At 39.5% G+C, this 16794-nt stretch overlaps 2 protein-coding genes across 5 annotated transcripts; one reads left to right on the forward strand and one right to left on the reverse strand.

The window, feature by feature from the left end:
- Positions 1–1720: 1720 nt before the first annotated feature.
- On the forward strand, positions 1721–7729 carry LOC113026321 (uncharacterized). 4 transcript variants are annotated; one of them, XM_026174975.1, is made up of 6 exons: positions 1721–2405; positions 3110–4016; positions 4285–4381; positions 4755–4865; positions 5314–5480; positions 5813–7729. In XM_026174975.1, exons 2-6 carry the CDS (start codon positions 3661–3663, stop codon positions 6123–6125), a joined length of 1044 nt encoding a protein of 347 aa, XP_026030760.1. In that variant the 5' UTR covers positions 1721–2405; positions 3110–3660; the 3' UTR covers positions 6126–7729. The 4 variants fall into 4 exon arrangements, with proteins under 4 accessions (XP_026030760.1, XP_026030762.1, XP_026030763.1 ...); XM_026174977.1 differs by having other exon boundaries at positions 3110–4381; XM_026174978.1 differs by lacking the exon at positions 3110–4016.
- Positions 7730–8959: 1230 nt separating this feature from the next.
- LOC113024937 (uncharacterized) lies at positions 8960–13460 on the reverse strand. The gene is made up of 12 exons (XM_026172239.1): positions 13194–13460; positions 12387–12412; positions 11999–12084; positions 11818–11850; positions 11632–11721; positions 10952–11220; positions 10737–10839; positions 10369–10471; positions 10237–10289; positions 10051–10129; positions 9357–9829; positions 8960–9157 (listed from the first exon to the last, which is right to left on the reverse strand). Exons 2-12 carry the CDS (start codon positions 12391–12393, stop codon positions 8960–8962), a joined length of 1494 nt encoding a protein of 497 aa, XP_026028024.1. The 5' UTR covers positions 12394–12412; positions 13194–13460.
- Between the last annotated feature and the right edge of the window lie 3334 nt (positions 13461–16794).

Genomic DNA, 16794 nt, shown 5'->3' on the forward strand with positions numbered 1-16794 from the left:
GAAGTCAAGATGGAAAGACCATTTGAACAAAGTAGTTCATGCCTACAACTCGACTGTGCACGAAGCAACAGGATTTTCTCCATTCTTCCTTCTCTTTGGCCGTGAACCAACCTTGCCTGTCGACCTGCTCTTCCCAAAAAGAGAAGAAGAGAAGAGTCAGTCACACAGTGGCTATGCAGAGAAATGGAGAGGAGTTATGCAAGAGGCATATACAATTGCGAGGCAGAACATGAGAAAGAGTGCAAGAAGGGGACAGAAAAACTACAATCGACGTGCATGGAGCTCTGTGCTTCAGCCAGGTGACCATGTCTTGGTGAGAAATCTCACACCCAGAGGAGGTCCTGGGAAACTGCGCAGCTATTGGGAGGATATGATTCATGTCATCACCGAGAGGAAAGGTCCTGATAGTCCAGTGTATGTGGTTGAGCCATTGCAGGGAACAGGAAGAAGACGAGTGTTACACCGTAACCTACTGTTGCCGTGTCCTTACCTGGTTGAAGAGTCTGGGGTGTGGTGTGAAAGCAGCCTGAAAGAGAAAAGCCGTGGAAACAAACGGAGACAGTCAGCAAGAAGACATCAGACCAAGCCCGATACTGACCAAACAGACACAGGCAGTTCTAGTGAAGACGACTGTCACATGTGGACAGCACTCAGATATGCTGATCCACCCCTCAATCCAGAAACAGAGGATTTCTGCCCCCGGAGTGACGCACTCGGAGAGAAGTCTGAGCCTGCTTTCAGAGCAGAGGGGCATCCTGAAGAGGAACAGGTGGAGGAGAGACGCAGTTTGGAGGAGGAGGTTGAAGCTCCAGCTGTTGGACCCGAGAGTGACCAGAGTGATGCTGAGACATGGAGGCACAAGCCAAAGAGAATGAGACAGCCCCGGCGTGTCTACACATATGAAAAACTAGGCCAGCCAACCGTCCAGCAATGGAGCACATGCCCTGTCAGTGTGAACAGCCCTTCAAGTGGCATCCATCATTCCTCTGTCCCACCATCATTCATGTATCCTTCACAGTATGAATAGATATAACAAAAAAAAACACAGAGTCAACTTCACAAGAGAGTTTAATCTAAGCGTAACATTACAGTTGCAGTTCATGTTGATGTAGTATTGACACATGTTACAGTTAAAAGAGAAACAGGTACTCTGAGCATTATTACTATAATAAATAGAGGGAAGGTTTATCATTCTTGCGTCAAAGAGTTAAGACAGTAGTGAGTACAATATGGGTTTACTGAACTCATGGTTTTGAAGTGTGTAATCACATGATGTTGGGGTGTAAATGGTATTTTCCTTGTCCCACTGCGAAGATTCGGCGGGCCCACCAATACTTCGAGGGATAACCCACCCTTCAGTACAAAAGGACTATGAACATTTAGTTTTGTATCGTGACCATGAGAGTCTTGTCCTGAGATACTAAGAGATGGTATAGCCTCTCACCCAGTAATGTGTAATATGTGTGAAAATACTTGTTTGCTCACTCATCTTTGGTTAAATGTTCTATTTTTGGTAAATTGTCAAAGATTAGAAAGAAAATGTGTGGCAACATTTTTCTTTTGTGGGGGAGGGTGTTGCGCTCTAAAAGTAGTTATAAAACTTAAATTTTTCTGAATTGTGGGGAAAATCTTTAAAGACTATTCTTATTTAATTGTGTTTTGTTTTTGGACACATTTCTAGTTAATTTTTGTAGTTTATTGGCTCCAGGAGGTCAGAGTTCAGATGTGTGATGTCATCAGTAAGCGCAGAGAAAACAAACAAACAGTGTCTGAGACGTGAGGGAGCGATGTTTTGCTGATGATACGCTATTCTGCCTGTAAACTCCAAACCTGAACTGAGGAGAATAAAGTTGCAAGAAAAAGGAGAATGGAGTCATGTCTCTCTGAGGGTGCAACATACAGACATAAGTCCTGCCCCTTCAGAGAAAGTAAATGCTATTTCCTCCTCATGTCAGAGGGCGGTAGGCTGATTTCCCTCCTGTGCATCACAATCAGCAGCTTTAACAAACTTGTGAGGGCAGCGGGACTTTAACAACTGTGAGCCGGCCCACCGACCTGGTGCAATCACTCTGCTTTCTGATGCACATCAGAGTGTTTTTAACCCTTGTTCCTCCCCCAGTTCAGCGTAAGTGTCCTGAACTCACTACCCAGCTGGGACGATCTGATTTCCTCGTGTCAGCATTGTTCCCACATCATCATAATTAATGTTGTTCCAGGTTCAACATTGCAAGTGACCAATCACCTTCTTGTGACGTCATTCCTTTGCGACTTCGAAATACCCGCCTTCGATTATTTCGAAATACAAGTGAAGAAGTGAAAAACCGCCGCCTGTCCGCCGAATTTGAAGTCAATTCGCCTGTCCGCCGAATTTGAAGTCAATTTAGGATACTTTCCTTTAATAAACGGTAAGCATTATACATATGTTCCTCACTTGGCTTGCTGTTTGTTTGCTAGCGATAGGCTACTTGACAACAGCATTAGCTAACCAGTGTTCTCTAGACCAGCGTTCCCCAACTTTTTGGGTGTTTCGTGGCCCGGGGGTTGGGTCAGGCAAAATTGCAGTAGCTTCCCTGATCATTTTACAAACATAAGTGAAGAGAATCTGGACTAAAAGGCCTAGACTTATGGTTGTGTGCTGAATCTATGAATCAAACTATCACCTGGAAACATAATTAACTGGTCCATAGCTGTGAAACTGGACATGAGTTCTTGATTCTATGGAGATTAACAGTAATCCAGAAATTTACAAATTTGTCCCTGGGACATCGCGTAAATGTTGTCCCAGGGACATCGCGTAAATGTTGTCCCTGGGACATCGCGTAAATGTTGTCCCTGGGACATCGCGTAAATGTTGTCCCTGGGACATCATGTAGAAGTTGCCCTGGGACATCGTGTAGATGTTGTCCCTGGGACATCATGTTAAAGTTGCCAGAGACATACCATATGAAAGTTTAGCTTCTTTTAGCCCCTGTTTGTTTTATATTATTTTATATATTATTTTTTTTTAATATTATATTTAATATTTACATTGTATTGCAAAAAACCCCACAACAAGTTAAAATGAATTAATGAATATTGACTAATTAAACCTTCGTTATTTTTCCACCAGAAATGGACGACATAATTAGAAGAAGTGTTCTGAATGACGAAAAAAAAAGAACTGGAAAAGACACAACTTTGTGTGCATGTGTCACAATGCCAGGAGGACCCATTCAGTGTTGTGTTAGAAAAATTGAACTCATTAACCCTTCATGGACATTATAAATGTTTAAATGTTGCCTCAGGTAAAGACAGGAAAAGAGACTATTACAAATTCAACTGCATCAGAGCTGGGAAAAAAGTCGAAACAGCTACAGAGCAGTGGGCTGTAAGGCCTATGTTTCATTTAAAGTACTCAAATGTTGGAAAGACCACACAGTCATCGTGCAGCGTACATATGATAAGCATGATGGGCATGATCCTTCGGACCCAAAAGACGCACATTTCAACAATATTTCCAGTGATTTGAGGAGGAAGATTGAGGAACTGCTTTCCCTTGGAATTAAGCCAGCCATCATACTAACCGAATGTCATAAATGGGCCAAAGAACATGGACACAGAGATCTTCACAACAGAGAGCATTTTGTCACACCACGTGACATTGACAGTGTTAGAACCTGCATGATGAGGAAGAAGCACTTTAACTGTGGAGACAGTCAATGTGTACATACCTTACTTAATGGAAAACATCAAGAACATGTTCTCTTCTATCAACCATACACATCTGACCAAGAACTAATGATTGTTTTGCAGACACCTGTAATGAAATCAAACATGGAGAACTATGCAAAACAGTTAGTATTTGTTGACACCACGCACTGCGTTAACCAGTATTCATTTCCCTTATTCACACTTGTTGTAAGAGATGATCATGGGCATGGAGTCCCTGTGGCCTATGCTATTGTCAGCAACGAAAGTCAGAAAACCCTGGAAACTGTTCTTGGAATAGTTTGTGAGCATTTCCCAACTTCCCCGAGGTAAATAATACATTGACAGCTATTAATTTTGAAATAATTCCTTTTCAAAAAAGTTATAACATGCCAGAATCTAATGCTATAGCTGCAGCATGGGCTGCAAAAAACGTTCCTTTCCAGTTGTTAAAGTTATTCCTATAGGCTGTATGCAGTATTTTATATATCTACTTGTGAGTTGAAATGTTTAATTTGGCATTGAAGTGGTGCTTTGAGATAGCAAAAACATTTTCATACTGTTTAATCTCATTTAGTGTTTTCTTTTTTTCTGTAGAGCATTTATGGTTGACAAAGACTTTGCGGAAATAAATGCTTTGCAGAAGGTTTTTCCAGAGTCAGCTATCCTTCTATGCTGGTACCATGTCTTGCAGGTAAACCACATTGTTTTCTTTTCACGTTGTCTAAGATGCACCTGAAACACATTTTTACAACAGGGTCCTGTTGTTATGATTTGCTTCATTGTGATATTCACCTACTCAGGTTAATGAATATAAAGGGATAAAATGTTGAGTGACTATGTCCATCCATTTAAGACCACAGTGCACTCATCTTCTGGTGGCTGCTTCCCAAAGCTCTTTTTGACATTTAAAAATATGTTTGCCTGGTTGATTTCTGTAATGCACAGGTCCTCTTGTCCAGTGAGTGACAAAGTTATTTTTGGACGTCAGCTTTCTTTTATGCTTTTTGTACAGCTGCTCCTCTGTCTCTCTCTCCAGATTAACTTTTTTTCTCTTACATTCACAGGCTGTTAATCGATGGCTTTCAAAATCAGAGTCCGGGGTCCATGGGCTTTCTAACACCCAAAAGAGAAATGAAATCATTTCTTTCTTTTGTAAGCTGAAAGCTTGCACATCTGTAAGTGTAATTTGTCTATTTCACATTTTGATTTCTTGATTACACTAAGAGCATAATAACTTTCAGTTGCTAAAAAAAGTTACAGAGAGATACAAAATAGATTTTTGAAACAATTTCTAAAACTGGCTTCTTATCTTGCTTATCAAAACAAGTACTTAAGCTGTGCAGAACATCATTGTGTCACCCACTGTGCAGTAGAACTTGTGAGTGGGATTCTTTCACAGACAGATGCTGAAACCAAATATGCTTATAGGTTTAGTGTTCCTTCTTAGCCATTGTAAGGGAAGAAATAATTGCTTCTTAATACAAAAACACGACATATTATTAATAACTTAAAATTTTTAATGTTATTCAATAAAAGGAAAAGGGCTTCAATACATAATATTAAAGATTTCAATAGGTCTGTTAAATGGATTGAAATATATTCTGTTGCATCCAATTCTCTTAGGAGGACGACTTTAAAGCCACATCAGCAGAGTTCTGCCAGACATTTAAGCAATACCCTTTGGTGTGCCAGTATTTTCAGAAGCACTGGGAAGGCATTGGCCACATGTGGTGTGACTACGGCCGTCGCTTCAGTCACGCTCGTTCTGAAACAAACAATGTGATTGAAAGGTATGATTTATTATTTTGACCTCATTCAATTGTATTGCTGAAAAAAAGATATTATGCTTTAATCCAAGAGGCTAAACTGAGTAGGTTCGTCATGTCATTGCCAGAACAGGTTTTAGGCAAATCCTTTAAATTCTAGCAGCGTTTTTTATGTTATCACAACAAAAAACAGAGTAGGTGGATTTGCCTAAATCAGCTAAACCGGCACAGAGCATTCCTTTATAAAAGACGTGTGCAATAGGTATTCCAATTTTTAAAAAAATAATACAGTCTTGATTAAAACTTTAAATTCCTTCAATTACAGTTACTAATCATTTCAAATAACTGTTTTTCAGATTTTTCCACCGCCTGAAATACCAGTTTTTATCTGGCTACAAGAATAGGCGTCTGGATGATCTGATTGAAGTGCTCCTAGGGAAGGCCGACGATTACTTCTCAGTCATAAAAACCCTGCAAGATGTGGGCCGCATGAAAAACAGGTTTGCTGACACCTTGTCTCAAGTTTCAGACTCTGCTTCAAGACTGATGGAAAGTGGTTGGGCTCTTAAAATTACAGTCCAGAACAGCCATGGAGTTAATGCATATCAAGTCCCATCTGAGTCAAGAGAAGACATGGTGTATGATGTCTGCCCTGTTGAGTCCTACTGAAACTGTACATATGGCTTACGAGGACTTCTTTGCAAGCATCTAGTGTTACTTGCAAAATTAGCAGAGGCTGACAATGACATCTATCCAAACATGGAAACAGACATTTCTACCTTGGCAAGAATTGCAGTGAAAGAAAGGCATTACTTTGTACACTGTGAGGACTTGAAAGTGATAAAAATGCCAAGTTTGTTTGGAAATCTGTGTTTTTTTGCATCGGCTGAAACACTTCAGTGCACTTGTTGTACGTTCTCTCACTATAACACATGTGCTTGCCTGAAGGTGGCTTGTAGCCATTTTAAACAAATGAAAAACTCTCTGAAAAGTCCTCTATCAACTTTGAATGACACTCCTGTAGTTGAAAGCACAGACAAAAAATGCACAGAAGATGCAGTTGGAAAACTAAATGCTGTTTTAGACACAGTTAAACAGTGGGCATTCATTCCAGAGGGTATTACTGCAATGATAGATGAACTGCATACAAATGTCTTAAAAACAAAACAAGTAGGCAAAAGTATATGCCAGTACGAAATAAAGACGACAGATAATGCACGCAAAATTAGGCCATTGTATTCTAGCAAGAAACGTTCGGCCAGCATCGACATTCCAACAGTCTTAAAATGAATGTGAACAGTCGATAACCACTGAAAGAGAGACATCCTCTGGAGAAAATGAAAACCTTTTGGAATACAAAACAAAAAAGAGAAGAGTTAAAGCTAAGTATATGCACAAGTAGACTTTTGTGTGACATTTCAAAGGGACTGCATCCATTACTTCTGTTTATTGAAACCTAAAGCTGAATAGCTGTCTTAACTTTCTGCCAAGGAACAGATGAAAAGAAATTGTTTGCTCTCTCAAGCAGTTGTTATTTATGTGTGTTATTCATTACTTTGGCTTGGTTGCTGTTTTTGATACAAATTCATCTGTGCCCATTGTAATATTTTCATATGTTACTATTTTTATATTGCTATGCATTATAAATAAAGGATTACTTATTACTATTAAAGGTCTGCATTTGTAATTGTTGGTATTATTTATAAAATATGCGCTCTTAAGTTTTTTGCTCCATAAAACGATACCTGTCACTTTTTGGACATAGAGTATCAGTTGTTGAGAATCCTGGCTCATACAAAATAGAAGTAAAAGGTTTCAACATCCAGCCTTTTTATGATTAAATACAAAGTGTAATAACAGAGTTATTGGGGTGTGATTTTGTTAATAGTTAGTCTTAAGTATAAGTTTAATAGTAATGAGTAAGAAAATATAGCCAGAATAATGGAATGAGACTAACACCTGACCTCACACTGAGATTTGGTATGAAGTGGCATGTTTGTGCTAATGCTGACATTGGGGCTCAGAGTTCCTCTGTGTGTATATATTTGTGAACGTTAACTTGGCTAATGTCCAAGGGTTTGACTGCTTTCCTGTTGGATTGTATCACAAAGAACAGGGATAAGAGCACCAGTGGCCGTGCACACCCTCATCTCTCTCCTTCACCCGATCATTAGTGTTGGAAACCGGCATTAGCTCAGAGTAGATTAGACTTCAGTATAGTGCAAGTGATTTGATTTTATGATTATTTGATTCAGTTTTTTCTGTGTTCAAGCTCAATTACTTTAATAAAATATGTTGAATTCAAACAAATAAATAAACAAATAAACTGTGGACATTACCCTTTTAAACCTTTCTGAAACAAGACAGGTAAAAACCAGTGTATAAAAGTTTACATAGGTATAAATAGCTCTAACACTTTACTCCAGCCTGGCGTCCACACATGTGGACATCACATTTTAGACCAAAATACTAAATCTTGATCAACAAGTGCCTGATATACAGTTATGAGGACATTATACTGCAACTGTTCTATCGAAATTTCAAATTAATGTCCTCATATGTGGCTCTCATTTTTCTCAGAAACAAAAATTAGGTAAAAAAAACAAAACCTGGTAATTCTTTCTTTTTTACATTCATCGGGTTCCAATCGGCCCAAATATCAAAGAGAAATTAAAAATGCATGCCATGGAAGATTTCGGGTCTTAGGGGGTTAAAATGACCAGACCCCTCCGGCCTGTTTTCCAGGCCACTAAATTAAACCCAGTCAATTACCAATTGAACAGAATAAAAACCTACGAGGTCCACTAATAGTCCAAAAGTCCAAATCTTTAATAGAAAAGACAGGCAGAACTCAAACAAACAATAATACAATAATCCAAACGAGGAGCATATATACACACTGGAAAGTAAATAATTATAAGTTATTAAATCAGACTAATTAAATACAGTAAAACTAATAAGGGAAGACGAACACACGGGAAATAAAAATAACAGTGTAAACATACCAAAACTCAAAATAAAACAGGAAAGCTACTACAAACCGAGTGTGACACAATTACATTCATATTGAAACATATGTGATAATTTTCTTTCTTTGTAGCATTTTTAAGATATGTGTTAGAACAGTCATTATGCTGTTTGGATTAGGAACCAATCATTTTTGCCAAATAGTTAACACAAACTTAGAACAACAATGAACAATTTTCAAGATTCTGATTTACAGAACAAACAAAAGTCACAAAAGGTTTCATTATTTAAGAGACAAGATCAAGTTTTTCACACAGGAATGAAATGACAGAATCCAGTGCAGCGGGGCCAAAGGTGTGTGTCAGCAAACTGAAGGTTGAGGAATCAGTCAGCTCATGTTTAAGGTTGTGTTGGATTTTGAGAAGAGTCTGTCTGTTATTAGAAAGTAAGATTAACAATGTTACACCAATAACCCAAATACGGGGAAATGACAAATAATACCAAAAAAGATACAACTTTCATATTGTTTTACTAACTTACTTTGTCCTATCAGCACTTGAATGGTCGATGCCTTTACAGACCATGTCTGTTGTGACATCGCAGGCCAATCTTCCGGCAAACCCGAGGGCTAGCTCCCCAGCCTCCTCTTCACTCAGAACACTAAACACTGTTACTTTAGTTTTGGCCTTCTTAGGCCTGTCAAGAATCATTGCGGTCAGTTTGGCTTTACGGCCCTAAAAAAGAAAAAGTGCAAACACCAAAAGAGCAGAGAGAGACACACACACGCGCACAAAGTTAAATGCTTTTGTTTACATGGTGTAATTGTGTATATGTTGCAGCAAATGCACAATTTCCAGCCACATTGTCACTTCATTGATACGAGTAACCCGGATTTATTTCAGGTGACATCAAAATCACGAAATGTATACCTACCCCAATCAAACCTCTGAAAACATGAACTGACATGTTCTCTGCATTGATTCTGCGCTTGATCTCGTCTTCTGTTATTGTGTAGGTTTTCTTTTTTGAGCTTGGTACAGATAAGCGACCATGCACTCTGTAAACTGTACTAGTTCCTTCTGAATCAGTTTGGAATTCTGCATCTGCATCGATCCTGTCAACATCATCAGCAGCAGCATTATCTGTACTCAGACTTGTGCCGTATACTTCTGCTTCTTTTTCGTTGTCTTCAGTCTGTGTACCTTCATCTCTGACTGTCAGTCTTCCTATCTCACTGTTACTTGTCGATTTGCTGCAGATGTTCTCTCCCTTAGGAACTTTTCCTTTGTCATTCGCTGCCTGATGCTTTCCCTGATGACATTCTTCACTGGCTACTTCTATTGCTCCTCCTGTATAGCCACCCACTATGCTGCACAACTCCTTTCCCTCTGCTGTGCTGCACTGTGCTGTTACATAAAGAAGAATGATATGAACAGCACTATATCAATTTTATTGTGAAGAGAAATCCCCACAATACGACACAGTTATGTCTAAAATAGTTTTGTGTAAAAACTGGATCTTGAAACGTCCACTTTAATTACACAGTCCTGGTGTGCAAAGGCAAAATTACGAAAAAAAATTTCACTTTAAACATTTTTGGACATTGTTTAGTTATATTGTGACTTACTCTCACAGAAGATACAGATGCCACAAACAGACTTTGAACAACGCATGTGCTTGTATGCACCACATTTCTGGCACTGCACCTGTGAATTAAAAAAAAAAAAAGAAGAAGAAATAAACAAACAAAAAACAAATGAACAAAGTCCATTAAATAAACAATCTATATGGCTAAGGACATGTCATAGTGTACCCGGTCTTTGGCTGCAATCACACACCAGCACTGACTGCACTTCCTAGTTCGATCTGCAAAATATAATTTGTTTAAGTACAAGTTACATTTTCCAATGTTAGAGAAAAAGAAGGCAGCTAATTTTATCTTTACCTATTGAGGAAAATAAGTAGTGGCAAAGTCGGGACCTGAGCTTTGTGATTTCAGTGTTGTACTCCTCCACTTGTGTTTTACCGTCAATGAGAGATTGGGCAAACTAATAATTGACGAAGAAGAAAAAAAAAAAAAAAAGAACAAAAAGAATTAGATTAACAAAGAAATGTTTGTTTGTTTTTAACCCCCCCCCCCCCCCCCCCCGAGAAAAAAAAAAAACAGAGCAACCAAAGCAAAGCATTACTGCTGAAATGGTTCAATCTACAAAAAAAATTGAGATTTTACCATCCTGCCTCTAAGGCTTTAAAAACTGAATAGGCAAAAATGTAAACATTACTTATATAGGTTAAAGCTATAGTTTTCAGTACCATTATGACATGCACTCCACATGAGTTCCCATCCTGTTGATGTGGGTGGCTCACATGTGACAAGGTCCACTCTCCAGCGCAGCCTCTTGCTGAAGCAAATGAGCTGAGAGATCGCAGTTATTACAAATAAAAAGCATATAGAGAAATCAATAACCACGTTCGGTAATGATTTCAATTAAATTAAATATGTTATGTTAAATATGTTAATTAATTACCTCCAGTTTTTCAACACCGCACTTTTTCTGACCTCCGACTCGCCAAATGAATTCATATAGACTATGGTCCTCTTGGGTATGTCACAAAACTGTTTTGTAAAAAGATGGATATGGTAGGCTTGGGCCTTGAGCTTTCCTAATGAGGGACACTGAAAAGTATCATGCACTAGAGAGAGTGCAAAATCTGTGCAACTTACAAACAAGGTCCAGTGGCTGCCGTTTTCCAGACAGGCTCCAATCAATTTCTCATACATCTGAAAGATGTTTTTCTGGAAATAAAAATAATGTGACAAGTATGTTTTTCTGTCAAGAATGACACTGCAAAACTGCAAAAGCTTGTCAGGTGAGACTTGTAATTAATTCTGCAGATACACAAACATATAGAAAGTGTCATTTTTGGTTTACATTAATTAATTTCTATAGTGTGTACAAAACAAATCAAGACCACAGACTCAACACGCACCACTCAATTTTTGGTGTTCTTTATCAGTTGGCCAAGACAGAAATGTTTTAATCTGTGTGCATTGCTTTTGAACAAGTCTTTACACAGAAAAGGTTTCAGAAAGGTATTTTTCAGGTTCTTCTGACAAGGCTTCAATTTTGGAAAATGCTGTTTGTTTATAGTGGCAACTTATAAACCCTTTGTGATAAGAACATAGTTACCACAGTCCAAGTCATACCTTCAAAAAGTATGCACTTTGTGCTCTTGTGGACCCATCCAAAATTTTTCCAGTGATTTGGCTTGGTATTGGATAAATGTGAGGGAAATTCTATAAAAATAACATAAATACACCTATGTTTTCAAATACATTACAAAAAACGTAAACATGCTATGTCATTATGATCAAACAAGCTTTTCAACATACCTCACACTGCAAATAGATTAGGCCATCTATTACCTTATAAAACAAATAAATAAATACATATAAATAAAAACAGAACTAAGGAATACGATTCATTAAGTAAATTGTACAATAAAGTGTATTTAAAGCAGAATTTAACATTAGTTTTATGACAACATAAAAGGATTTTTATGTCAAGAGGTACCTCATCTGAAATGTTAGTCTGGTCAAACAGGGATTTCAAACTTGAAATACCAATAGAGTTTGGTCCAGCTACTCCCACAAGGTAATCTGTGAGAAAGCATATGCTGTAGTCAACAGATATCATTTTCTTTTTGCATGCTGCAACCATCATCCATTTCAGTCTTCTAGGAGCTTTGTCTGGTTGTAGTTCTTTTTTCTCCTCCTCATCTATTAATTAAATTGTTTTCTGACCTTCCTAACTGTTTCCGACCTGTCTTCCCAATGTGATGTTTAAGCAATATATGTATGGTCAGAAGGGGGTGAAATTTTCATTGCAGTTGTACGTGTAACATTGCATGTGATAATAAAAGGCTTGATTGGTTGATTATTCAACATGAGTTGACATTTACCTGACATTGTGAAGGAGTCACAGTTTCTGTAAGGGTGTAAGAACATAACATGTGGATTTGTTACACTTCTTTTTCACAAGTTAATAACAATCAATAATTTTCATTCCATACAAGCTATCACACGATGTCCCAGGGACAACATCTACACGATGTCCCAGGGACAACATCTACACGATGTCCCTGGGACAACATTTACACGATGTCCCAGGGACAACAATTACACGATGTCCCAGGGACAACAATTACACAATGTCCCAGGGCAAATTCTACATGATGTCCCAGGGACAACATTTACGCGATGTCCCTGGGACAACATTTACACGATGTCCCAGGGACAACAATTACACGATGTCCCAGGGACAACAATTACACAATGTCCCAGGGCAAATTCTACATGATGTCCCAGGGACAACATCTACGCGATGTCCCTGGGACAACATTTACGCGATGTACCAGGACAAATTTGTAAATTTCTGGATTACTGTTAATCTCCATAGAATCAAGAACTCATGTCCAGTTTCACAGCTATGGACCAGTTAATTATGTTTCCAGGTGATAGTTTGATTCATAGATTTAGCACACAACCATAAGTCTAGGCCTTTTAGTCCAGATTCTCTTCACTTATGTTTGTAAAATGATCAGGGAAGCTACTGCAATTTTGCCTGACCCAACCCCCGGGCCACGAAACACCCAAAAAGTTGGGGAACGCTGGTCTAGAGAACACTGGTTAGCTAATGCTGTTGTCAAGTAGCCTATCGCTAGCAAACAAACAGCAAGCCAAGTGAGGAACATATGTATAATGCTTACCGTTTATTAAAGGAAAGTATCCTAAATTGACTTCAAATTCGGCGGACAGGCGAATTGACTTCAAATTCGGCGGACAGGCGGCGGTTTTTCGCTTCTTCACTTGTATTTCGAAATAATCGAAGGCGGGTATTTCGAAGTCGCAAAGGAATGACGTCACAAGAAGGTGATTGGTCACTTGCAATGTTGAACCTGGAACAACATTAATTATGATGATGTGGGAACAATGCTGACACGAGGAAATCAGATCGTCCGCCCAGCTGACATCATTCCAACAGCCACACAGATCCCAGCTCACTGCAGACCCCTGGCCGCTTGGCTCCAGTTTAATTATCACACACCTCACATTACTTACTGCTTTGTTTGTCATAGCTGTGATGAATCTTTGATGACTCAGTTTGATTTTCCTACCACTCCTTTAAAATGAAGTGCTGTCCTTTAAACAATTCACCAGAACGTGTGTGTTCTGGCATGAAGAATATCACAGAATGGACCACAGAACCACTGCTCCGGGCCCCGATCACATGTCTGAAGAGCTTTCAGGTGCAAAACAGAGGGGGAGGAGGTGAAGTAGGGTGGATGTGACCACAGGGAAGTTTAAGGACCCTCAAGCACAGAAGTCTGAGTTTGACTGAACTTCAGTTTGGATTACTGAGCAACACCACAGAAAAAAGGGCAGCTTTCATGGAGCTGATGGATGATATCCAGTCAAAATGGTGTGGACAGAAGAAAAATGAATCGTTCCTCTCAGCAGAGGAAAGATTTAGGGTGGAGGAACAAGAAGAAGGGCAGGCTGAGCAATGTGAAAGTAATTGTGGTGCACAGTTTGGACTCTGTCCTTGTTTTTGGTTCAAGATTTGGATGCTGATTGATGCTGAAGGTCAGAAGTCAAACAACGACTCATTAGTGCCCTGGAGAAGCGGAGGAACACTCTGACCCCTGCTCGTTTTTTTCCAGAGACTTTCAAACTCTTTATAACAGTAAAGGCCTCTGAGCCAGTCAGAGCGAAGCCAAGCAGCAGTCCTGTCTGGTGTCGCTGTGAGTCGAGTTTCTCACGCTGGTACCTGATTTGGGTTTACATGAGCCAAGAATAACAGGCTTTTTATGAAAACACTGATGGTGTACCTGCAGTCGCCGGAAATGCCCACATGCGTTAGCCACTGTGCTTCTTATTCTTTGTATTTAATGAATGTACTGGACAGCTGCTGCCTCTAGGCCAGGACTCAGGTGGGAAATCCACCGCCACTTCGTTTAACACCTGCAATCCATTGAGGGCAGGCGAGGGAAACAAAGACAGGAAACAATGGGGGTGGGGGGATTATGCAAAACCATATCAGAGAGATGAGTAGCAACACAAATGACTGGATATTTAGCCTGTGAAGCAGGGTTCTCATACAGTTGCTCAGTCTCTGCACCTGTTAGCGTGCTGGACGATCTGTGTGTCTAACCCTAACCCTTACCTGTCCTGCATTTCTCCTGCTCTCTGACACTCTCTGTGCAATGCTCCATCAGTTTAGAGTCTTTCTCCCCTCGTGGAGGTGGAGCCTGGTTTTCTCTCTATGCTCTCTGCAGAAAAACATCCTTTTTATTTTCACAGAGAAATTCCTCCTGATCTTCACACAGACATCAGTGGGAGGTCCTATTCTTCTTCTCTTTCATTAATCTGCAGCTCTCAGTGGGAGCACTCACAGACTGCAGAGCTCAGAGATGCTCCTGACTCCACCATCCGTGCAAAGCATGAGGAAAACACCAAAGCTGCCTCAGTGCACGGAGTAATCTGAATAAAGAAATAAAACATTTAGTTTGTTTCACATCTTCATTGTTTCCTTTTTAACTGACTTATTTACAGAAATGAAATCATTGTTTGAAAAATCTTTGATTCTTTGATTCATATTTGATCACAGACGCTGTAAAATATGATGAACCCACCATGAGAAGCCATTAAAAGGTGGGAAGTAACAAAGTACAGATACTTTATAGTTTAGCAGACAGGTACAACAGGTATGTCAGATATAACAGGTATATCAGAGGTCCAGAGGATGGGACCAGGACCACCAGGAGTTACCCAGAATGCACTGTGCTTAAAACAGCCATGGTTGTCTGACGGGTTTTAAAGACTGACTGTTTAAAAAAAAAAAAGATGCTTAATCTTCACTCAGGCTTCCTGTGTTGTTGTTTCCACAGCGATGTAACCACAGCAACAAGAATCAATGATAATTTATGACTTGAGCCTCATTTCCGTATCTGAGCTTCTTCTGCAAGTGAAACCGTTGCAGACCCAGCCAAAGATAATCTGACCACCACTTCCTGCAAATGTTTCACAATAAAAGCCTTGCCAATAATTGACAGGACCTTTAATATGAAATAGATACAGGAAATGTTGAGCCTGTGAACCTTAAAACTTCAACTGACCAATTACCTGACAGCTGTACGTAATGTACGTAATCCAATTCCACAACACGATGTGATGAGGGAATCAGCTGTGTTTTGCTGCCCATTTTATTTCGAATCTGGCGCGAACCGGTGAACCAGTTCCCGAATCAGTCACGTGATACGGACTGCCCGCGAGGCCTCGAACGTCACTGCATACGTAATCAACGCAAGCCTCGATACGCGCTTCAGAAAAACGCCCCCGCGATTACCCGACGCGCGATTCGAAGCTTCGACACACAGGACACATCACTACCAATGGGTGCATGCTGCTGCCTCTTAGCTCATGTTACTTAAAAATTAACACCACAGTTTTAAAAGTCTAATACAAAAATCTCTCCGTGAAATTTTCTGTTGATTATTTGAAATAGAAAAATGAGCCCAGACGTGACTTTTTCGGAAGGTGCAGTCGTTAAAGGTGGGGGCTTGTTTTCAATCCATATGAACTCCTATAACATATGAACTGTATATTCTTAACCTCTGTATTTATTTTAATGCTTTGTGGTTGCTTTTAAACATCTGTGACATCTATTAATGTCAAATCTAGCCTTTCTTTGATTTAATGAACATTTCTGGTTAATTTTATTATTATTATTATTATTATTATAATAATAGTTTTTGTTTTGTTGTGTTTAGACGGGTTTTATTGTGAAAGTCCAAAACCATAAACCAGAATAGTGGCCTGTTAAACTGTTAAAGCTTAGGTTGGCTTTATAGTTGAAAATAAAATAATTTAGCTTGTCCGTCTAAACAAATAAGTTGAATTACACAGTTGAATCATAAGAAACATTTTGGGGTTGGCTATGTTACTTATAAACTAGTGCTGTCAGAGTTAATCTCATTAAAATGACGTTAACCACATTAATGTGGCAAATCTCCGTTAGCGAGTTAACACAGATCGCCCCGTGTGACTGGCTGCATGGCGCTAATGCGTTAACGAGCTAACTGCGTTAACTTAAGTTTACACTTAAGTTTCAGAAGAGCTACCCCGTCAGGCCAGGGCTCTGCAGTCTATTCACACCTACAGGCCAGTGGATACTCTGTCAATGATGAGGATGTGCACATCCTGGACAGGGAGGAATGCTGGTTTGAGCGCAGAGTCAAGGAAGCTATGTACGTGGAAGGGGAAAGACCATTTCTGAATCGAGGAGGGGGCCTAAGGATACATCTTTCG

The sequence above is a fragment of the Astatotilapia calliptera genome, chromosome 7 (assembly GCF_900246225.1).
Source record: "Astatotilapia calliptera chromosome 7, fAstCal1.2, whole genome shotgun sequence".
NCBI lineage: Eukaryota > Metazoa > Chordata > Actinopteri > Cichliformes > Cichlidae > Astatotilapia > Astatotilapia calliptera.

Excerpts from the sequence above, each read along its gene's own strand:
- LOC113024937 (XM_026172239.1), bottom strand. Across the intron at positions 11,722-11,817 it reads TAATCTATTTGCAGTGTGAG|AATTTCCCTCACATTTATCC; the intron begins GTATGTTGAAAA and ends TTATTTTTATAG. Across the intron at positions 9,830-10,050 it reads CATCTGTATCTTCTGTGAGA|CACAGTGCAGCACAGCAGAG; the intron begins GTAAGTCACAAT and ends TTTATGTAACAG.
- LOC113026321 (XM_026174975.1), top strand. The coding sequence starts at position 3,661 with ATGATGAGGAAGAAGCACTTTAACTGTGGAGACAGTCAATGTGTACAT. Across the intron at positions 4,866-5,313 it reads AGCTGAAAGCTTGCACATCT|GAGGACGACTTTAAAGCCAC; the intron begins GTAAGTGTAATT and ends CAATTCTCTTAG. Across the intron at positions 5,481-5,812 it reads ACAAACAATGTGATTGAAAG|ATTTTTCCACCGCCTGAAAT; the intron begins GTATGATTTATT and ends ACTGTTTTTCAG.